Genomic DNA, 23,469 nt, shown 5'->3' with positions numbered 1-23,469 from the left:
ATATATAGATATCCCATAATACACGCCCTCTGTAGTCCCATTGGCGGTGTCTGGTTATCTAGATTTTTCTCCTGTAAAATTTTCCACCATGTGCACAAAAAATGCAAACGCATGACAAAACGCATGCAAAAGCGGCGTTTTATTAACCGCATGCGTTCCCGTATGCGTCTAAAAAACGCTGCGTTTGTATGTGTTTCTATGCGTTTTTTCCTGCACTTGCGGATGCGGATTAAACGCTGCGGATTCAAATGCAAATGTGAAACTAGCCTTAGTTATTTTTGGGAAGGTTTGCAGTCTCTTAAACAAGGCACACTATGTATTCTGAGCTGCCTTAGGTTTGCTCCAGTATCTCCCATGCTGCAATAAGACCGGCAACTGAATGGTCCAAGTGAACTGTCCTTATTGACTTGATATGCTCCGCTGATTCACGGCCTAACCAGTTAACAAGCAAATCTAGTTATACCTTGCCGGTGAGGTTAAGGTCTTGAATTACTGCTTGAAAGGTCGACTTCCAGGCTCTATAATTTTCGGCATGATCATCAAACTTTGAGAGACTGATGTTTATTAACTCCCTGCCAATCTTGTATCTGGCGAAGTCAGACATGTCCGATCTTCCGGTCATAGTTGCAGGATTAACTTGTAGTATCCCTGGAGAATGTAAGTCCTCTGGCTTATATGACTGAAAGGAATCAGGACGAAATGATGCGGCATGAGGGTTAAGCTGTGGTTTAGTCTCTATAGGGTCTGGTGGCTGCGGCCTAAATTGTGACATCTCTTGGCTTGTGGGTGCGTCCATGTGGGAGAACGGAAGTGGCACTGATATGGGTGTTAAACATCTTAGCACGTAGTGAACAGTGCGATCAGCTGGGTCCTCCACCTCTTCTGGAGCAAGGCAGTACATATCAGCATCTGGACCTAGTGCTTGTTCAAGGACCTTCAGTTTTGCAAAGGTTGTTACTTCTTCCCTTTCTGCTTGGAGTATTTTCAATTGGACCTCCGCAGGAACGGAGCCGTGTCTGTACGAGCCTCAGGAGCCGTGACCTCTCTGTACGAGCTGCAGGAGCCGTGACCTCTGTACGCCGCAGGAGCCGTGACCTCTCTGTACGAGCAGCAGGAGCCGTGACCTCTCTGTACGAGACGCAGGAGCCGTGACCTCTCTGTACGAGACGCAGGAGCCGTGACCTCTCTGTATGAGCCACGACATGCCTGTATAAGCCTTGAATGTATGAACCTGCTGGAGCGGTGACGTGCCTGTATGTGCTGCAGGAGAGGGGATGTGCCTGTATGAGCCGCGGCCCGCGACGTCCCTGTACGAGCCGCAACGTTCTTGTACGAGCCACAGGAGCCGCAACGTTCTTGTACGAGCCACAGGAGCCGTGACATGCCTGTGTGAGCCACAGTAGCTGCGACGTGCCTGTATAAGCTGCAGGAGCTGCGAAATGCCTTTACAAGCCACAGGAGCCGCGACGTACCTGTACGAGCCGCAGGACGTACCTCTACGAGCGGCGACTTGCCTGTACGAGCCGCAGGAGCCGTGACATACCTGTATGAACCACAGGAGCCGTAACCTCTCTGTATGAGCCGCAGGAGCCGTGACCTCTCTGTATGAGCCGCAGGAACCGTGACCTCTGTGTGAGCCGCAGGAGCCGTGACGTGCTTCTATGAGCCGCAGGAGCCATGAATGTATGAACCTGCTGGAGCACATCACATCACATCACACCACATGAGCGGCGACGTGCCTGTACGAGCTGCAGGAGCCGTGACGTGCTTCTATGAGCCGCAGGAGCCATGACTTTGGCTACGTTCACATTTGCGTTGTGCGCCGCAGCGTCGGCGCCGCAACGCACAACGCAAATAAAACCGCAGCAAAACGCATGCACAACGCTGCGTTTTGCGCCGCATGCGTCGTTTTTTTCATTGAATTTGGACGCAGCAAAAATGCAACTTGCTGCGTCCTCTGCGCCCGGACGCGGGCGCCGCAGCGACGCATGCGGCGCAAAACGCAAGTGCGCCGCATGTCCATGCGCCCCCATGTTAAATATAGGGGCGCATGACGCATGCGGCGCCGCTGCGGCGAGGACCGCAAATGTGAACGTAGCCTTTTCTGTACGAGCCGCAGGAGCCGTGACTTCTCTGTACGAGCCGCAGGAGCCGTGACTTCTCTGTACGGCTACGTTCACATTTGCGGTCAGCGCCGCAGCGTCGGGCGCCGCAGCGGCGCCGCATGCGTCATGCGCCCCTATATTTAACATGGGGGCGCATGGACATGCGTTGTGCTGCGTTTAGCGCCGCATGGCCGCAAGCGTTGGACGCAAGAAACGCATCAAGTTGCATTTTTTTTGCGTCCAACTTGCGGCCAAAAACGACGCATGCGGCGCAAAACGCAGCGTTTTAGCGTGCGTTTTGCCGCGTTTTTGTTTGCGTTGTGCGCTGCGGCGCACAACGCAAATGTGAACGTAGCCTAAGAGCCGCAGGAGCCGTGACTTCTCTGTACGAGCCGCAGGAGCCGTGACTTCTCTGTACGAGCCGCAGGAGCCGTGAACTCTCTGTACGAGCCGCAGGAGCCGTGACCTCTCTGTATGAGCCACAGGAGTTGTGACGTGCCAGTACGAGCCATGACGTGCCTGTACGAGCCATGAATGTATGAACCTGCTGGAGTGTTGACGTGCGTGTACGAGCCGCAGGAGTGGCGATGCGCCCGTAGGAGCCGCAGGAGTGGAGACGTGCCTGTACGAGCCTGCTGGAGCAGTGACGTACCTGTACGAGCGGTGACGTGCTCTGTACGAGCCGCAGGAGCCGTGACCTCTCTGTATGAGCCGCAGGAGCCGTGACCTCCCTGTATGAGCCGCAGGAGCCGTGATGTGCCTGTACTAGCCATGACGTGCCTGTACGAGTCATGAATGCATGAACCTGCTGGAGTGTTGCCGTGCGTGTACGAGCCGCAGGAGTGGCGATGCGCCCGTAGGAGCCGCAGGAGTGGAGACGTGCCTGTACGAGCCTGCTGGAGCAGTGACGTACCGCCGCAGGAGCCGTGACCTCCCTGTATGAGCCGCAGGAGCCGTGATGTGCCTGTACTAGCCATGACGTGCCTGTACGAGTCATGAATGCATGAACCTGCTGGAGTGTTGCCGTGCGTGTATGAGCCGCAGCCTCTCTGTATGAGCCGCAGGAGCCGTGACCTCTCTGTATGAGCCGCAGGAGTTGTGACGTGCCTGTACGAGCCATGAATGTGTGAACCTGCTGGAGTGTTGACGTGCGTGTACGAGCCGCAGGAGTGGCAACGTGCCCGTAGGAGCCGCAGGAGCAACGACGTGCCTGTAGAAGCCACAGGAGTGGAGATGTGCCTGTACGAGCCGCAAGAGCCGTGACCTCTCTGTACGAGCCGCAGGAGCCGTGACCTCTCTGTATGAACCGCAGGAGCTGTGACGTGCCTGTACGAGCCATGAATGTATGAACCTGCTGGAGTGTTGACGTGTGTGTACGAGCCGCAGGAGCAACGACGTGCCTGTACGAGCCGCAGGAGCAACGTCGTGCCTGTACGAGCTGCAGAAGTGGAGACGTGCCTGTACAAGCCGGAGGAGCGGTGACGTGCCTGTATGAGCCGCGACGTGCCTGTATGAGCCGCGACGTGCCTGTATGAGCCGCAGGAGCAGTGACATGCCTGAACGAGCCTGCTGGTGCGGTGACGTACCTGTACGAGCCATGACGTTCCTGTATGAGCCGCAACGTGCCTGTACGAGCTGCAGGAGCGCAGACATGCCTGTACAAGCCGCAGGAGCAGTGACGTGCCTGTATGAGCCGTGACGTGGCTGTACGAGCTGCAGGAGCCACGACGTGCCTGTACGAGCCGCAGGAGCGGAAACGTGAATGTACGAACCTGCTGGAGCGGTGACGTGCCTGTACGAGCCACTACGTGCTTGTATGAGCCGCAGGAGCCGTGACGTGCAGCAGGAGCTGCAACGTGCCTGTACGAGCCACGACGTGCCTTTACAAGCTGTAGGAGCCGTGACTTGCCTGTACAAGCCGCAGGAGCGGAAACATGCCTGTACGAGCCGCAGGAGCGAAGTGAATGTATGAACCTGCTGGAGCGGTGACATGCCTGTATGAGCCGCAGGAGTGGTGACGTGCCTGCAAGAGCCGCGTTGTGCTTGTACGAGCCGCAGGAGCGGAGACGTGAATGTATGAACCTGCTGGAGCTGCGACGTGCCGGTACGAGCCGCAGAAGCGGCAACGTGCCTGTATGAGCCGCAGAAGCGGTGACGTGCCTGTACAAGCCTGCTGGAGCGGTGACGTGCCTGTACCAGCCGCAGGGTTCCTGTACCAGCCGCAGGAGCCGCGATGTGCCTGTACGAGCCGCAGGAGCGGAGACATGCCTGTACAAGCCGCAGGAGCGGTGACGTGCCTGTACGAGCCGCGACGTGGCTGTACGAGCCGCGACGTGCCTATATGAGCCGCAGGAGCGGAAACGTGAATGTATGAACCTGCTGGAGTGGTGATGTGCCTGTACGAGCCGCAGGAGTCACGCCGTGCTTGTATGAGCCGCGACGTGCCGCAGGAGCCGCAACGTGCCTGTACGAGCCGCGACGTGCTTGTACAAGCCACAGGAGCGGCAACGTGCCTGTACGAGCCACAGGAGAGGAGACGTGCCTGTACGAGCCGTAGGAGTGGCGACGTGCCTGTACGAGCTGCGACATGTCGGCACGAGCCGCAGGAGCGGTGACATGCCTGTACGAGCCGCGTCGTGCTTGTACGAGCAGCAGGAGCGGAGACGTGCATGTATGAACCTGTTGGAGCGGTGACGTGCCTGTACGAGCCGCGACGTGCCTGTACGAGCCGCAACGTGTCTGTACGAGCCGCAACGTGCCTGTACGAGCTGCAGGAGTGGAGCCGTGAATGTATGAACCTGCTGGAGCGGTGAAGTGCCTGTACGAGCCACGATGTGCCAGTACGAGCCGCAGGAGCAGCGACATGCCTGTAGGAGCGGAGACGTGCCTGTTGTACGGGCCACAGGAGCCGCGACATGCCTGTACGAGCCGCAGGAGTGGAGACGTGTCTGTACGAGTCGCAGGAGTGGTGAGGTGCCTGTACAAGCCGTAGGAACCGTGACGAGCCTGTACGGGTCGCAGGAGCCGCAAAGTGCCTGTATGAGCCGTGACATGCCTGTACGAGCCACAGGAGTGGTGACATGTCTGTACAGGCCGCAGGAGCCGCGACGTGCCTGTACGAGCAGCAGAAGCGAAGACATGCCTGAACGAGCCACGATGTGCCTGTACGAGCCACAGGAGCGAAGAGGTGTCTGTATGAGCCTTTCCTCTCCTGGTTTCGGCTACGTTCACACTGTTGCGTATTTCTGCAGCATCAAACCCTGACCGCCACTGCCCCTAGAACTGAGGGATTAACGGCTGCCACCTCTCCTCGCTTCGGCAACTACTGGTCAACCCTTGTACCAGGGACTCCCAGCCGCCGCCTCTCTTCGTAGTGGAGACTCCTGGCTTCCGCTTCTCCTTGCATTGGTGATAACCAGTTGCCACTGCCCCTCGCAACAAAGACTCCCGGCTACCACTGCCCCTCGCAAGGGAGACTCCCCACCTTCGTCTCTCAGTATACCAAAAATTCCTGGTTGTTCCCACCCCTCGTACTTGGGATGTCTGGCTACCTCCAACCTTAGGACTCGGGACTTCTGGTCACTTCTCATCCCAAGCAACTGCTTGCACTGCCCAGGATGCCGCCCTGTCCTTTTGAATGCCAGCTGAGTGCTCCAACTGTGCATTGGTACACCCACCTCTGCTCACTCTGGAGAGGGCCCCTCTTAGTTTATAATAAAAAAAAAAACTGCAACATTTTACAACTTTTATTTCCAAAATGCATTAGATCAGTGAGAATTAAATTAAAACAGCAAACCACAACAAACACACAAAAAGATAAAAAGCAACCCAGTGAGTGGACGAGAAGAGCAGCGATGACCAGCTCTAAAACAACCGGGAGAGGAGCAGCCATCGGGGCCACATCACCAATACCTGCACAGAGGACAGACTCGGCACCAAGGCTAGAAGAGAAGAAAACACTAGAAGTACAAGTCTACAGCACGGAGAGAGGCAAGAAAAAAGCTCAAAGGTGGGAAAAAAAAAAAAAAAAAAAAGAGGCAGAAAGAAGGAAAGATAGAAGGACAAAGAAAAATAAAACAGGATAGGGATGGAGGTGCGGGAAGAAGTAGACACCAAGGAGAGAAACAATGGACGGAGCAGCCTGAAAAAGGAAAGGATGGAGAGGCGTAAAAGACAGAGAATCACGGAAGTAGAAGACAAAGGAAGAAGCCTGACAGAAGAGGAAAACGGAGTACATAGAAAGGTAGAGGAATAAAGACTGGGATAGCGTTAAGAAAGGAGACGGAAGGAGCAAGATACAGACATTCTTTCAGATCCACCTCTGGCTTTGGCTAACCCCACTTTTCCCGCTGCTGCCTTGTGAGGGTTTGTCCTTGCTGCCAATTTCCCAACTCCATGGCGGAGAGGACTGTGCAGATTTTAGGCATTAGAGGACTGATCAAGCTTCAGGCGATTTTGCTAAATTTATTGGAGAAGGTGTAAAAATATATAAAATGCTAATAAAAAAGACAGCATAGCAGTAATGCGTTACAAATGCACACGGCGTTCTTTGTTAGAGCTGCGGTCATCCACCAATAGACGTACACATTGATCATGTGATGTTCTATCTAAAAACAACTATCTTCAGGTGTGAATAAAATACAGAAAGGACATTTCATTGGATAGAACCCCCCATGCCAATATATGACCCCATAATGACACAAGGAAATGGAGAAAACAAATCGTAAATGATTTTTTCTATAGTGGAACATAAGTTCTTTGCGAGTGTCCAGACCCTTGGGGCTGCAGGTGTTTAGATGGTTCATCCAATCTGCCTTAGTGTCCCAAGGATAGCCTGGCTGGACCCTTCACAAAGCTAAAAGTATCGTGCAGACTAAACAATACCATTGTAGCAGTGACAATGTTTTATACGTAATCAACTGTACATTATGCAACTGTATGTAGTCCGCACCACCGGGAGTGCGAAAGCTCAACTCCCCTAACATCTCACCACGAGTGTGAAAGAGAGCCTCTCCAAATAATCTTACCACCAGGAGTGTGAAAGAGCTCCTCACCAAACAGCTCACCATCAGGAGTGTGAAAGAGCACCTCACCCAATATCTCCAGGGTATCTGCAGTTTTGCGATACTAATCGTTCCAAGTCTCACGCTTCTAGGCATTTTGTCCAGTCACATCATGGCGAGACATCTATGTTTTTCGGGTCAATAAGATAGAAAAGGTTTTCTCCACATTGAAAGGTGGGGACACTGGAAAGCGGCTCGGCGACCATGAGGCATATTGATTTGTTTTCATTTCCATGTGTCATTATGGGGTCATATACTGGCATGGGTGGTTCTATCTAATGAAATGTCCTTTCTGAATTTTATTCACACCTAATGATTGTTGTTTTTAGGTTGATTACGTGATGTTCTATGTGTACGTCTATTGGTGGATGACCACAGCTCTGACAAAGAACGCTGTGTGCGTTTGTAACGCGTTGCTGCTATGATGTCTTTTTATTAGCACTTTATATATTTTTACACCTTCTCCAATAAATTTTGCAAAAATTGCTGGACGCTTGATCAATCCCTTTTTTGCCTCCATTGGATTACATCTAGTCCCATGGATTCGGTGCCTCTAGCGGCCTAGGGGTGGGCTGGTGTTTTTTCTTATTGCATAGTGTGGATTTTAGACAGCCATTCTACTACTTGACAATTTGGGATGATCGGTAAAAATTCCAGAAGAAACCCAAGATCTCTGCCTCCATCTGTGACCTGGACAGCACTTCTATTAATTGGACCTGCATCTGCAGTGAATCTGGAACATCTGTCCCAGTAAGAGCAGTGACTGCCGCTGAAATAATGTGGACCCTTTCCTCTGATAACTGCCTTGGTGACACGATTCATGGCAGTCTACACGTATGAACAGCTTTCATTCATCTACAAACTTAAGGCCAGGAGCACAAGTGATAAACCATATGGACTTCTTTTAGGTTTACATCATGAACGGATTGGCCACTTCTCTGTGGGCCGGATACTGAGCCTCTCCACAATCTGACCCTTCCTAGTCTCCTAACAGGTTACTGGTAAGAACTGCTATTACCCTACTTTCTATTGTCTACATATACAGAAGATCAAAGAGAAAAAAAACACAGCAAAGTTGTAACAAGATGGAAAACTGGAAGGGGACAACCTAAATGTGGAAAGGAGTGCCAAATCCATGCTGAAGGCAGGAGGGGCAAAACCATCAAAAAGTGCAAATGTCCTAAGCAAACCAAATCCTGAAAGACGTCATGTGGTCATAAACAGTAGGAACTATGCAAACGTGAGACTAAAATAGCAATGAGCCACACAAAATCTTCCCGATTCTACCATCTCCTTATCGTAAACACTCCTCACCCCAGACCATGGAAACGGTGGAAAATTGTCTAATACTTCCTGGGGGGATTATGGTGGTCATCGTGCTTCTGGTGGTAGTCCCTTGGTCTTCTCTCATCATCTTATTTGTAGCAGTTACTATGTTTATTCTTGCAATCTCCATGCTTATGGTGGTCTTTGTCATTCTTGCGATAGTCCCTATCCTTCTTGTTTCCATGCTTGTGGTCTTTGTCCCCATCCCTGTCATCTTAATGCTTATGATAATCCCAATCCCTGTCGCCTCCATGCTTATGGTATTTCTCGTGCTTGTTGTAATTTCCATCCCTGACGTTTCCATGCTTATAGGTTTTGTCGTGCTTGTGGTAATCCCCATCCCTGTTGTCGCCATTCTTGTGGTCTTTGCCCTGCTTGTTGTGGTAGTCCCAATGCCGATCCTTGGCCACATCATGTTTTTTAAGGTAATTTCCATGTTTGTCCTTGCAATGGTTCTGGTAATTCTCTTGCCCATTCTCAGGTTCATCATATTTGTAGTGGTAGCCTCTACATCTGCCATCGATTTCATGCTTCTGGTAGTAACTCTTTGAAGGGTAATGTTGACTGTGTCCTTGATAAAATTTGTGATTAGAGTCAGGCTGTCCATGTCTGTGGTCACCATCTCTCCATGGTTTGTGATCATGATGGTCTCCATAACTCTGGGATGACAGATGCCGTTTGTTGTTGTAATCTTTCTCATGTTTCCTAGGCCAGTGTTTACGTTCTATGTCTTCCTTAGATTTATTGGGATTCTTACCTTTATACTTGTAAGAATCCATTTTAAACCCCTCATCAGGATACTTATTCCTCTTGTAAGACTCGGAGTTGTGCTTCTGCCAGTCTCCATCTTCCTCATCTGGTATGTGAAAGTGGCGATCATTGTGTTTGCCAGCACCAGACTTGTGGGGGTATTTGGATTTCTTCTCAGAATGGTGGCCAGTATGATGAAAAGAACCATCGTTCTCAGCATGGTCATTGTATATGGGTGGTCGGTGATGGGTTTTGGGATTGTGTTGCATCTCAAATTTGTGATCAGATTTGTCTTTGTTTGGAGTGTTTGTAGGCCACTTTGTGTGCATTTTCATATGATTGAAATCACAGGAGTCTACATGGTGATCAGTCCTCAAGGGCTGATTTTCCATGAGATGTCGGTCATCGGAAATGTTAAGGGCTTGGCCATAATTCACCAGTTTTCCAGATTGTTTGTGGTGCTTGGTCTTCCACTGCTCATCCTTCTTGGCAAATCTAGAAGAGGAATTAAGACCTAGAAGATGTTATTAGAGGAAGTGCCAGTGACTGGTGACAGAACAAAAGATAATCAGATAATGTACAAGTATTGCTGCCCTCCAACTCATGCTACAAGGGAAAAGGAAGAGGTGGCTGAGCCGGAACGGCTGAAGGTCTCATGACTGAAGATGGCTAAATTAGACAATGTGGAAACGTATTCCCCACTAATGTCTGATTACAAAGGGTTAACTACTCATTAACGTGCTGTGTGCATACTGTCTATGGAGGCATCAAGATGGTGCAGACATGATTCTAGTTAGATAAAAAGGTGGCTTACAGCCACTCCCACATTGGACAATAACAGAGGGCACACAGGCCCAAATAGTGAATGCACCGTTAGAGTCCTAAGTAGCCCATTTGGAAAAACTCAATAGAAGAAAGGCCACGTCCAGTTAAAGTGAAACAATTTTTCAAAGCTCCATTTATTCTGCCTAGATGCATATATGGCAGAACATATGGAGCGTTGAAATTTTTTTTCACCTGAACTGGATGCTGTCTCTTTCTATTATAGGATTCTAACCGAAGTCAAGGGATTGACGACAACCAATATGGCCTCTAAAGACTACCAAATTCCCGTGGGTGCCATAATGGCAGATGTACTGGTTGAAACAGGTACACAGTTAACCACATTTATGGTCATGCGCATATAGACTCACCTTTTCTTGGTGGCAGCTTCACCGAAAAAGCTGATATAGACATATTTTTCAAAGTCGTCCACAATATCATCATCTCCTGTCTCTTTTCTGGCCAGATCCTCCAGGAAATCCTCCACATCATCCACAAAGTCCGTAAAGCGGATCTTGTCGTGGGAGAAGAGAGGACCCTCAAAGAAGCCATCCAGAAGAGGTGTGAGCTCAGGGAGGTGTTGTGACAGTTGGGACTTGGTCAAGAAATTCAGTAGAATCTCCTCAAAGTGCTTCCTCTGCACCGGCTTCAGCTCCACATTGAATAAATCCACACCGTCCTTGCGGGCGCAGTCTTCTAGGCTAGAGCATCCTTCAGGAACCCTGTACTGATGGTCTGAGAGCTTCTTCCAGAACTTGTTATGTTCATGATGCCGATGATCTTTTCCTTTATCGCCACCCTCCCGTCTCTTGTAACTGTCTGTGAAGTCCCTCTGCCCCTTGCGAGGATGGAACCCTTCGCCAGATTCTCCCTGATTATGTCGGTAGTGCGCAGAGTCCTTGCTCTTGTGTTCTCTGGCCTTGTCCTTCCAGTTCTCTCTGTCCTCTGGGACCCCATCTCCAGCTTTCTCCCCCTCCCAATGCCGATGCTTCTTGTCCTGCCAGAGCCTGTCATCCTGCTTTTTGCTTTTCCATTCTTCATGCTGTGACTCTCTGAGGCTCTCTTCCGTCCATCGCTTGCCGTGCTTGTAATGTGGCTTTTTCAAGTCTCCAGGACTGGAGATGTTTGCGGATTTGCCAAACTTGTCCGCCTTCTTCCACTCCTTATGGTGATGGTCCCTTCTTTTTTCTCCCACTTGCTCTGTCCTTCTTTGTGCATGTTCCACATACTTCTTCTCCCACGTTTCGGACCTCTGAGCCTCCATGGCCAGCTTGCTGCTCATCTCCGAGATCCTCTCTCGGAGTAACTTCTCATTCTCACCTTCAGAGCTTTTTGTTACTAGGTTGTCTAGATCTTGTCTAATGGAGGTCACCAGCAGCCGCTGTTTATCCAGTTCTTGCCGCAGCATTTGAGACTCAGCCACTAGGGTCTCCTTCTGAGGTAAAAAGCCTTCAATCTGCCTCCGGAGGGCATCCAGCTCCACCTTCAGCTGGGAATTCTCCACCACCAGAGACTTCTTCTCCATACCGATGCTCTCCATGGCCTCCAGCTTCTGCTGTATGTTCTGCAGCTCCTCCTTAGCGGACAAGTGTGTGGTCTCCTCTTTGAGGAGGGCTTCTTTCAGTCTGATGTTCTCTTTTGTCACTGCTGTATCTTGGGGTCCTGAAGTCACGTTCACCCCATCACTGACAGATAGCAGATCTTCTAACTCCTCTTTCTGCGCCTATAGATGGAAACATAGGGTCACGCAGAGTCCACCATCTACACAAACTCACCAAACTCCTTGGTAATCGACCAATGAGAAGACTCAAAAAATGTCCCTCTCTATTGCATGTACAGGACACACAAGATTTCCATTATGGGGGTAATTACATAATCTGTATCACCTACATTGTCATATGTCCCAGAGCAATTAGTTACAGTGTGTCAGCTGAGCTACAGTGCATGGCAAAGAGGACTGGACTGGAGGATAAGACATGATGTAATGACACGTGATGTAAGAGCAGAATGGTGACTGCAGCTCTGGAGGATAAGACAAGATGTAGTTCAGGTGACAAATGTGATTTGGATGAGACACAAAACTAGGGCTGTGGGGTTGGTAAGCCAAACCTACGACTCCTCAATTTCCGACTCACAGCTCCGACTCCACAACCCCGATCACTACTGAGCATGGATATAAAGTGCAGCACAGATTCATCTCCACCAAAAGCCGAGATCCTGAGATCAGGAACAGAACAACCATTTATAGGACATTTCAGAACTTTCCTAAATTATGAAAACATCTACAGCGCATCCTGCACTGAACTACTGTACCAATTGATTATTTATAATAATTATTTATAGGGAAAGCAGCACTGGAGTCCTGGGTTCAACTAAGGACAACAAAGAGTCCTGGGTTCAAGCCCCACTAAGGACAACAAAGAGTTTGTATGTTCTCTCTGTGTTTGCGTGGGTTTCTCTGGTTTCAGCCACCTTTTGCAGAAGTGACATTCCAAAGACATACTGATAGGGAATTTAGATTGTGAGCCGCAACGGGGACAGCGACGATAATGTGTGCAACCTGTAAAGCGCTGCGGAATATGTTAGCGCTATATAAAAATAAAGATTATTATTATTTATTTTAGGCATGGGAGTCAGTCCATTTTATACCGACTGACTCCACCAAAATGGACACTGACTCCAAAGCCCTGCACATATCAGTGAAGTATATTTTGGACTTCGGTCACCTGGAGCTTGGCTTGCATGTGCCGAATATCCTGGTTTTCCTTAGCAACCTTGTCTAGGAGGCCACTCATAACCTGCAGGCTGCTCGTATCCCCAGTGAACTGGTCCACGTGCTGCTCGATCCACTCCTAGCCGAAGATACGAGGTGAAAGACAATCATACAGAAGCAACAATGAAAATATGTACCGCCTTAGAACACATGCTGAAGCTCCGTACCTGAAAAAGAGGTGGCACACAGGAGCACCGTACCTGAACGCAGGGCGTAGCGCACAGGAGCACCGTAACTGAAGACAGGGGGTGGCACACAGGAGAACAGTACCTGAACACGGGGTGGCACACAGGAGAACCGTACCTGAACACAGGGGGTGGCACACAGGAGAACCGTACCTGAACACAGGGGGTGGCACACAGAAGCACCGTACCTGAACACAGGGGGTGGCACACAGAAGCACCATACCTGAACACAGGGGGTGGCACACAGGAGAACTGTACCAGAACACAGGGGGTGGCACACAGAAGCACCGTACCTGAACACAGGAGCACTGAACCTGAACACAGGGGGTGGCACACAGTAGCACAGTACCTGAACACAGGAGCACCGTACCAGAACACAGGAGGTAACACACAGGAGCACCATACCTGAACATGTTACGCGGTACACAGGAGCACCGTACCTGAACACAGGGAGTGGCAAACAGGAGCATGGTACTTGGACACGGGGTTGCACGCAAGAGCACCATACATGAACACAAGAGGTGACACACAGGAGCACGGTACCTGAACACAGGGGGTGGGACACATGAGCACCATACCTGAACCCAAGAGGTGACACACAGGAGCACCGTAACTAAACACGTGACGCGGCACACAGGAGCACGGTACCTGAACACAGGGAGTGGCACACAGGAGCATGGTACCTGAGCACAGGGTGGCACGTAGGGGCACGGTACCTGAACACAGGGGGTGGCACACAGGAGCACCGTACCTGAACATGCAACGCGGCACACAGTAGCACCGTACCTGAACACAAGAGGTGACACACAGGAGCAGCATACCTGAATACAAGAGGTGAAACAGAGGAGCACCGTATCTGAACACAAGAGGCGGTACAAACGAGCACCGTACCTGAACACAAGAGGTGGCACAAAGGACCACGATACCTGAACACGGGGTGGCACACAGGAGCACGGTCCACAAGAGCACCGTAACAGAACACAAGAGGTGGAACACAGGAGCATCGTACCTGAACACATGATGCGGCAAACAAGAGCACTGTACCTGAACACATGATGCGGCACACAGGAGCACCGTACCTGAACACAGGGGGTGGCACACAGGAGCACCGTATCTGAACACAGGGGGTGGCACACAGGAGCACCGTACCTGAACACAGGAGCATGGTCCACAAGAGCACTGTACCAGAACACAAGAGGTGACACACAGGAGCACCGTACCTGAACACATGATGCGGCACACAGGAGCACCGTGCCTGAACACAGGGGGTGGCACACAGGAGCACCGTACCTGAACACAGGAGCATGGTCCACAAGAGCACCGTACCAGAACATAAGAGGTGACACACAGGAGCACCGTACCTGAACACATAACGCGGCACACAGAAGCACCGTACCTGAAGACAGGGAGTGGCACACAAGAGCATGGTACCTGGACACGGAGCGGCACGCAAGACCACCATAACTGAACATAAAAGGTGACACACAGGAGCACCGTACCTGAATACGCGATGCAGCACACAGGAGCACTGTACCTGAACGCAGGGGGCCACACACAGAAGTACTCTATATAAATATGGATCCCCCTTCAACCCACGTAAGATGGAAACACTCACCTGAATGTCAGAGATGACTTGTAAAGGCTGCTTATCTCCTCCATTCACACTTCGAGACACAACAGTCTGCAGAGGATCTGGGGAGGAAGAACACTCAGATAAGCCTACATCCTACAACCAGCCCTGTACTCACTGGATATGGAGGAGGCTGAACTCACCCTCAGTGTTGAAGATGCTGCCTGCAGATAAGAAAGAGACCATGAGCTACAGATTAGAAACCTGGCCCCCCATTACCCATTCCCAGGATCAGACACGGATTGCTGAATAGATGGGAGGCAGGCAGAAGGGGTAGCTCTGGTCAAATCTTACCGGAGAATACAAGAAGACTAATGCAGATGAGGCCAATGGCTGCAATGAAAAATGCATTGAGGTTCGTGGAAGAGCCAGCATCGGTGTCCTGCTGTACAGCCTCTCTTGCGCAGTCACCAAAAGTGATAGGAGCAACTCCACGGCCCATGCGCTTCCTGAGACCCTCTACATCATCATCACTACTGGAGCAGCTCACTTCTTCCAGATCCCCTCCTGCAGAGGCAGAATATTTGGGGGCATGAGAGACAAGGAGGAACGCAGGTGTCATGAAGAATTATATCTAAGTGATATGGGGGACGGGGATCCTAAGTAGAAGCCATTCTTTAAAACGCCTTGTGTAGGAGGTGGCAGAACGAGCTTATCCTATGTAGGTGCAGTATAAGGCCTTGTGCACACGTTCAGTATTTTTCGCGTTTTTCGCTATAAAAACGCGAAAAAAACGCAAAAAAAACCGCTTACATATGCCTCCCACTATTTTCAGTGTATTCCGCATTTCTTGTGCAAATGTTGCATTTTTTTCCGCGAAAAAGATCGCATCGCGGAAAAAAGAGCAACATGTTCATTAAATTTGCGGTATTGCGGGGATTCCGCACACCTGGGAAAGCATTGATCTGCTTACTTTCCGCATGTGGCTGTGCCCACCATGCGGAAAGTAAGCAGATCATGTGCGGTTGGTACCCAGGGTGGAGGAGAGGAGACTCTCCTCCACGGACAGGGCACCATATAATTGGTAAAAAAAAAAAAAAAGAATTAAAATAAAAAATAGTCTTCCCGCCTCTCAGGTGCACGCTGCCGCTTCCGTTCCTATAGCTGGTGTGTGTGTGAAGGACCTGCGATGACGTCGCGGTCACATGACCGCGATGACGTCGCGGTCACGTGACTGCGACGTCATCGAAGGTCCTGCACACACACACCATCTATAGGAACGGAAGCCGCTGAGGAGATCGGCTGTCTGCAGAAGGTGAGTATAGCCTTTTTTTTTTTTTTTTTTTATTAAACACTATCTTTTACTATTGATGCTGCATAGGCTGCATCTATAGTAAAAAGTTGGTCACACTTGTCAAACACTATGTTTGACAAGTGTGACCAACCTGTCAATCAGTTTTCCAAGCAATGCTACAGATCGCTTGGAAAACTTTAGCATTCTGCAAGCTAATTACGCTTGCAAAATGCTAAAAAAAAACGCGAAAAAAACGGGGAAAAACGCAAAAAAAAGAAATTTCTGCAAGAAATCCTGACGTGTGCACATACCCTAAGGGTATGTGTCCACGTTCAGGATTGCTTCAGGCTTTGGTGAGGATTTTATGCAGGTAAAATCCTGACCAAAAATGCACCTGAGGTCACTGGCAGGTCACCTGCGGTGTTCCTGCGTGTTTTGCTCATTGTAGCAACATGCTGCGTTTTGAAAAAAAAAGCACCGCATGTCTGTTTTCGCGGCAAAAACGCATGCGCTTTTTAACGCATAGTGGAGTCGGGATTTCATTAAATCCCCTCCACTATGCTGTAACATCTGGACGCTGCGTTTTTGACGCTGCGGCTCAGCGCTGCGTCAAAAACGCAGCGTTTCCTGAACGTGGACACATACCCTAACAGTGCCATGCTGTAGTAAGCATTGTGTCAGGAGGGGGCAGCACGAGCCTCTCCTATGTAGGTGCCGTATAACAGTGCCATGCTGTAGTAAGCCTTGTGTCAGGAGGGGGCAGCACGAACCTCTCCTATGTAGGTGCCGTATAACAGTGCCATGCTGTAGTAAGCCTTGTGTCAGGAGGGGGCAGCACGAGCCTCTCCTATGTAGGTGCAGTATAACAGTGCCATGCTGTAGTAAGCATTGTGTCAGGAGGGGGCAGCACGAGCCTCTCCTATGTAGGTGCAGTATAACAGAGCCATGCTGTAGTAAGCCTTGTGTCAGGAGGGGGCAGCACGAACCTCTCCTATGTAGGTGCAGTATAACAGTGCCATGCTGCAGTAAGCCTTGTGTCAGGAGGGGGCAGCACGAGCCTCTCCTATGTAGGTGCAGTATAAAAGAGCCATGCTGTAGTAAGCCTTGTGACAGGAGGGGGCAGCACGAGCCTCTCCTATGTAGGTGCAGTATAACAGTGCCATGCTGCAGTAAGCCTTGTGTCAAGAGGGGGCAGCACGAGCCTCTCCTATGTAGGTGCAGTATAACAGAGCCATGCTGTAGTAAGCCTTGTGACAGGAGGGGGCAGCACGAGCCTCTCCTATGTAGGTGCAGTATAACAGAGCCATGCTGTAGTAAGCCTTGTGTCAGGAGGGGGCAGCACGAGCCTCTCCTATGTAGGTGCAGTATAACAGTGCCATGCTGTAGTAAGCCTTGTGTCAGGAGGGGGCAGCACGAGCCTCTCCTATGTAGGTGCCGTATAACAGAGCCATGCTGTAGTAAGCCTTGTGTCAGGAGGGGGCAGCACGAGCCTCTCCTATGTAGGTGCAGTATAACAGAGCCATGCTGTAGTAAGCCTTGTGTCAGGAGAGGGCAGCACGAGCCTCTCCTATGTAGGTGCAGTATAACAGAGCCATGCTGTAGTAAGCCTTGTGTCAGGAGGGGGCAGCACGAACCTCTCCTATGTAGGTGCCGTATAACAGAGCCATGCTGCAGTAAGCCTTGTGTCAGGAGGGGGCAGCACGAGCCTCTCCTATGTAGGTGCAGTATAACAGTGCCATGCTGTAGTAAGCCTTGTGTAAGGAGGGGGCAGCACGAACCTCTCCTATGTAGGTGCAGTATAACAGAGCCATGCTGTAGTAAGCCTTGTGTCAGGAGGGGGCAGCACGAACCTCTCCTATGTAGGTGCCGTATAACAGTGCCGTGCTGCAGTAAGCCTTGTGTCAGGAGGGGGCAGCACGAGCCTCTCCTATGTAGGTGCAGTATAATAGTGCCGCGCTGTAGTAAGCCTTGTGACAGGAGGGGGCAGCACGAGCCTCTCCTATGTAGGTGCAGTATAATAGTGCCGCGCTGTAGTAAGCCTTGTGACAGGAGGGGGCAGCACGAGCCTCTCCTATGTAGGTGCAGTATAACAGAGCCATGCTGTAGTAAGCCTTGTGTCAGGAGGGGGCAGCACGAGCCTCTCCTATGTAGGTGCAGTATAACAGTGCCATGCTGTAGTAAGCCTTGTGTCAGGAGGGGGCAGCACGAGCCTCTCCTATGTAGGTGCAGTATAACAGAGCCATGCTGTAGTAAGCCTTGTGTCAGGAGGGGGCAGCACGAACCTCTCCTATGTAGGTGCCGTATAACAGAGCCATGCTGCAGTAAGCCTTGTGTCAGGAGGGGGCAGCACGAGCCTCTCCTATGTAGGTGCAGTATAACAGTGCCATGCTGTAGTAAGCCTTGTGTAAGGAGGGGGCAGCACGAGCCTCTCCTATGTAGGTGCCGTATAACAGTGCCATGCTGTAGTAAGCCTTGTGTCAGGAGGGGGCAGCACGAACCTCTCCTATGTAGGTGCCGTATAACAGTGCCCTGCTGCAGTAAGCTTTGTGTCAGGAGGGGGCAGCACGAGCCTCTCCTATGTAGGTGTGTCAAGGTGAAAATATATTTCTTATATATCTTTTTGTACTTTTATACTCTTATACTGTGAAACAATAAGTTTTTCCTATCTGCTAGCTAATGCAAATGTAATTGTATTTAAAGATGGCCGCCAGTGTTCATTTTTCATTTCAGTTTAGAATGTGAAGAGTTAAGTTTATTTCTCTTGAAAAAGATAACTCTGGAATGTGAAGAAAGAAGTAACCATCGAAGATGTCCTGACGAATCAGAGAGAGACTGAGCACTAGATGTATGCTGCTTAAACTCCGCCTAATGCATTCCTTTTTCCTAAACAATAGTACTGTGTATTCAAGAATAAAGTTAGTTGCTGCTCGGCTCCTCACTGAGGTGAACGCAAGAGCATTAGCAAAGATTGAATCAGCTACGTGTCTGAATCATTTCTTTTTCCGGTACCAGAAGTTCTGCGCTCACATTACAATTTGGAATGACTGGTGAATGAGGATAAATTGTCGTTTTACGACCCCGACAATTTTGGCAGCCCAACGGGGGGCGTGGCCAGCGATCCGAGACCCCCTGGACCCATGCCTGGATGTCTGTGGATGATACCCGTAGTGGCTGACCTCGAGGACTGATCACCCTCCGAACACGGTAAGTGGCGATCATGTACACTGTATATGTCACACTTGCTAGTGTCTCAGCCGTTATTGGTTTGTCTGTAGTCTCCTTGGGTCCGGGAGGTGAATGATCGAGTGGTGAGATCAAACGTGATCCTGTGCCACGCTCTGAACCAGCAACTGAGAGACGTCGCATCCTGTGCGACCTCTGTACACCACACCTCCTCCATCGGTCATTGTACTCCATTCAACCATCCTACCCGTGACTATTGTCTAGTAGTGAAGTGGAGTGAAAAATTGTGCCAGTTGTAGATTGTGGGGCAGCTTAGAGAAAGGGATAGGAGACGCAGCCTCTGTGATATTGTACTAACCGGTAATTAAGACGTCCCAAGTGGGGGACCACCAGAATTTTGAGTACAAATAGGTAATTAAGACGCCCCGTATGGAGCCACCAGAAATAGGTAATTAAGACGTCCCGGAACAGGACCACCAGAAACAGGTAATTAAGACGCTCCGTATGGGACCACCAGAATTTTTGTGGAGGGGTCTCATTAGGAGGCTGCCTCCCGACTGTTTGGGATATCGTGGCAGGATAGTCTGTTAATCACTGTTGTTCAGGTTAGGGATGGAAATATTGAGCGCGAGGCTCTTTTTCTTATACGTTGAGCGAGAGGCTCCGTGTTTTTAGAATATCAGTGTTGAAGATCGCTGCCAGTGGTTTTACTGCAGAAAACCATAGTATCCTGGGAGCCAAGCTGCGTATCTTACAGCAAAAGAAGTCTGTGCCCCACAAGTTAGATGAGGATGCCGTGGAAGTCAAGACAATGGTCACGGGAGGGCAAGAGACAGTCAAGAAGCTTATCTGCGAGTTGCGCGAGGCTTAAAGAACAAAGGATGAAAATAGGTTGAGAGGAAGGATCAGAGAATACAGAACCCGTATTTGGTTATAAAATGCCTTTGAACTGTGATCTTACAGAGTGTAAAATGGCCGCCGTGCCACTGATGATGAAAATGCAGTCTCAGCCAGCGCCCTGTAATGGCGGCGGAAAGAGATCTCCAGAAGTGAAGGTGTGTCCTGTTTGTGTTGTGCAGAATCCAATCTGGGTGGAGACCTGCCTTGTGTGTGCGTACGGACCGTCCTTGGGGCTCCGCCCAGACCACGGAGGATTATAGGAAAGTTTTGTAGAAATTTAGTCTGAAAACTGCTGTAATTTGTGACTTTGTAGAGGATACGGAGCTTTGTATCAGTGCTATGTAGTGTAGGGGAGGGGCTGAGCAGACCGCTGCGAGATTTCTTTGTCAGTTCTTCTTCTTCTTTCTCCTTATCTGCGCTACGTGCTGGAGTAAGGGGGGCAAAGAGCTGGGTTTTTGTGTTCTCCCTTCTGTGCTGACTCGCTGAGGAATGCAGTGCTGGATGGGAGGGGCTGTGTGTGCCCCTGCGCGACCTGCTTGCAATTTTTCCCCTCGGTGCTGTGGGCTACAGAAAGGGGGGCAATGTATTGCATTCCAAAGTTTTCTCTGTCCTTGGTTTAGTACACACTGAGAGATTTAAGTACTGTATGAAATTGAAAGTGAAATAGACCTGCCTAGTCTTAGATGAAAACTTGTAAGTAATTGAAAGATTGGTAAAAGGCACCAATATATCCTGGACTGCCGAGAAGTTCTATGGGTGTCTTATGGTAGTATTTAAAGATCTGGGATTCCCATTGTAATAAAAAGCCCATTCATACCTTTTTGTAGTAGATCCGATATTGAAATTTCCACTCCGGATGATGTATTGAAAATAGTAAAAAGTTTCCAAAATAATTTAGCCCAGCAAGAAAGGCAGGGGTTAAATCACTAGCCGTAGTGATTCTTGCTCGCTCACTGGCCCCCACCGCTGCAGCTGCGAGGTCAGTGTTTCTTATCTCCATGTAACAGACTCCAGCTTCTGCCCCCTCCTATCGTACATGTGAGTCCAGCTTCACACTCCAATACGCCTTTAACCCTGTATAGGAATCTAACTCCCTCCCTAGCCCCATGTCAATTTTCAGACCAAGAGCTTGCTTTAATCGGTGTAAATGCCAGACCTCCCAGCCCGGAAAGGCCTCTACATCTCCTCTTCCCGTGAAACCTTCACACTTACAAGGCCAGACTTTCTAGGAATCTGAAGTTTGGTTCCCCTGTCATTCACGCTACTATATCACACCTCAGGAATCCCAGGTTCTTTTCTCAGTAGGGTATGGGGACATAATTACCCACCAGGTAGGAGCCATAGTGAACCCAGCTAACTCTACCCTGTCACATAGAGGTTGTTTGGCTCAACAGATAGCTAGAAAAAGGAAGCCCAGTTATAGCCCAAGAGTGTCAGGCCTACCTTGCCGCTCATGGCCCCTTGCATCCAGGAGACGCTATGTCCACCCAAAGAGGGAATTTGCCCTGTGATATAGTGTTACACATTGCAGGCCCCGTATATGATTGCAAGACACCCGAGCACTGCCGTACAGTATTGCAGACAGAGCTCACCTGCAGGACATGCTACAGGTGTGCTGATTCAGCTTCATGGAGACAAACAGAGATCTGTTGTTTATTACAGCGGCCGCCAGGATAAAGTGGCAAGAGGGAAGTTTCTCATGTGTTTGGGCTGTGTTGTCTGTCCAGCTATTGCTACACAAATCTTCAGAGATTGTTTTGGATTATCCACTGATGGTCCACACCCTACACAATGTATATAGTATCCTTAACCAAGTACAACCTAGCCACATGTCCATGGCTGGACAGCTGCGACTTCGGTGTGCTATTCTCATGCCTACTAATGTGACTTTGAAAAGGTGCACTGTCCTGAACCCCGCTACTCTTCACCTAGTTCCCCTGGATCCAAAGGGGGGAGGAGTAGGTGACATAAGGAGTAGGTGACATGAGCAAGGACACTCTTTTTCTTTCTAGAATGGATCCAGAGGAACAAGATTAGGTTTCCAAACCACATGATTGTCTAGAATTGATGTCTCAGGAAACGGCTGGTTTCTAGTGTGCCTATTCTAATGCTGATTTTGAGCTTTTTGTAGATGGATCCCGTCACCAAGATGACCGAGGACGCTACTGTACCAGATATGCTGTGGTCTCAGAACATGAGGTAATCAAGGCAGAGTCAATGCCAGCTCATATGTCTGCACAAGAAGCAGAAGCTCAAGGCGCTTACAGAAGCGTGCAAACTAGCAGAAGGTAAGACTGTAAATATCTACACTGATTGTAGGTATGCTTTTGGCATTGCACACGATTATGGGCCTATCTGGAGAGCCAGGGCTTTCCTGACAGCAAATGGCCACCCCTTTAAACATGCTGAGGCAGTCCAGCAACTTATGAATGCACTACAGTTTCCCACCCAATCAGGCATCATAAAGGTAAAGGCACATACCAAAGGCACTGATGGACGGACAAAAGGGTAACGCACTGGCAGACCAGGCTGCCAAGAAAGCAGCAAGCACTCCTGTAGCCTCTCAAGTACATCACCTAGACACCCCACCATCTCCACTTGTGTTGAAAGACATCTTAGCCCAGTTACAAGAACAGGCAAGTAAGGAGGAGAAAAATAGGTGGCAAAAGATAGGGGCTTGCTCTGATACCGTCACTGGACTATGGGGGAGGGGTGAAAAGGTCTGCCTACCACAGGTACTGTACCCAATGATGGCACAGGTTCTGCACGGGAATGTGCACCACTCGAAGACGGCCATGTGTGACACCCTACAGAAACAATGGATTGCCCCCGGGTTTTCCACCTGCGCAGAAAGGCAGGTACAGAGCTGCATGATATGTGCCACACATAATCAGGGTAGGACAGTGAAAACTCCATCCAAACACACTCCCCGGCCCCTTTAACCAATTCCAGAGACTGCAGATTGATTATATTCAGTTACCCAGGGTAGGGACGTATGAGTATGTGTTGGTCTGCATTGATTTATTTTCAGGTTGGCCAGAAGCCTACCCAGTTGCCAAAGCTACGGCTAAGACAACGGTGAAGAAATTGATGGCTGAGATCATATGCAGGTATGGAGTTCCTGAAGTCATTGAAAGCGATCAGGGTTCCCATTTTGCTGGAGAGATCATGTCAGAGGTAATTGCAGCACTGGGGGTAAGTCAAGCATTGCATAGTCCATACCATCCGCAGAGCAGTGGAAAAGTGGAGAGACTAAATGGAAGTCTTAAGTTTAAAATCCAGAAGGCAATGACAGAGACTGGTAAACCATGGACAGAATGCCTTCCTCTAGCTTTGTTTTCAGTAAGATATACCCCAAACAGGAAGACAGGACTGTCACCGTATAAGATTCTGTTTGGCAGGAGCCCCAATCTTGAATGTTTCTTTCCACAACAGTTGTAGCTCAAGTACCAGGACTTGACTAGCTATGTGCAGGCCTTACATGGACACCTTGCCAAA

The 23,469-nt window shown here is 49.9% G+C and overlaps 1 protein-coding gene across 3 annotated transcripts in view; it reads right to left on the bottom strand.

Moving 5' to 3' along the window:
• Window positions 1-5,836: 5,836 nt before the first annotated feature.
• PBXIP1 (PBX homeobox interacting protein 1) overlaps window positions 5,837-23,469 on the bottom strand; it is a 60,152-nt gene continuing 42,519 nt past the window's right edge. For 2 of the 3 annotated variants that reach the window (XM_077255616.1, XM_077255625.1), the window contains exons 5-10: window positions 14,949-15,161; window positions 14,798-14,818; window positions 14,640-14,716; window positions 12,793-12,918; window positions 10,438-11,789; window positions 5,837-9,739 (exon numbers count right to left, since the gene is read on the bottom strand). In XM_077255616.1, the coding sequence (XP_077111731.1) occupies window positions 8,710-9,739; window positions 10,438-11,789; window positions 12,793-12,918; window positions 14,640-14,716; window positions 14,798-14,818; window positions 14,949-15,161 (2,819 nt within the window). In that variant the 3' untranslated portion in view covers window positions 5,837-8,709. Of the gene's footprint in view, window positions 9,759-10,437; window positions 11,790-12,792; window positions 12,919-14,639; window positions 14,717-14,797; window positions 14,819-14,948; window positions 15,162-23,469 lie in introns of all 3 variants that reach the window. The other variant, XM_077255634.1, reaches the window with a different exon arrangement.

This window comes from Ranitomeya variabilis, chromosome 1, assembly GCF_051348905.1.
Source record: "Ranitomeya variabilis isolate aRanVar5 chromosome 1, aRanVar5.hap1, whole genome shotgun sequence".
NCBI classification, from domain to species: domain Eukaryota; kingdom Metazoa; phylum Chordata; class Amphibia; order Anura; family Dendrobatidae; genus Ranitomeya; species Ranitomeya variabilis.
Note: the sequence above shows the minus strand (reverse complement) of the source record. Positions and strands in the feature narration are given on the sequence as shown.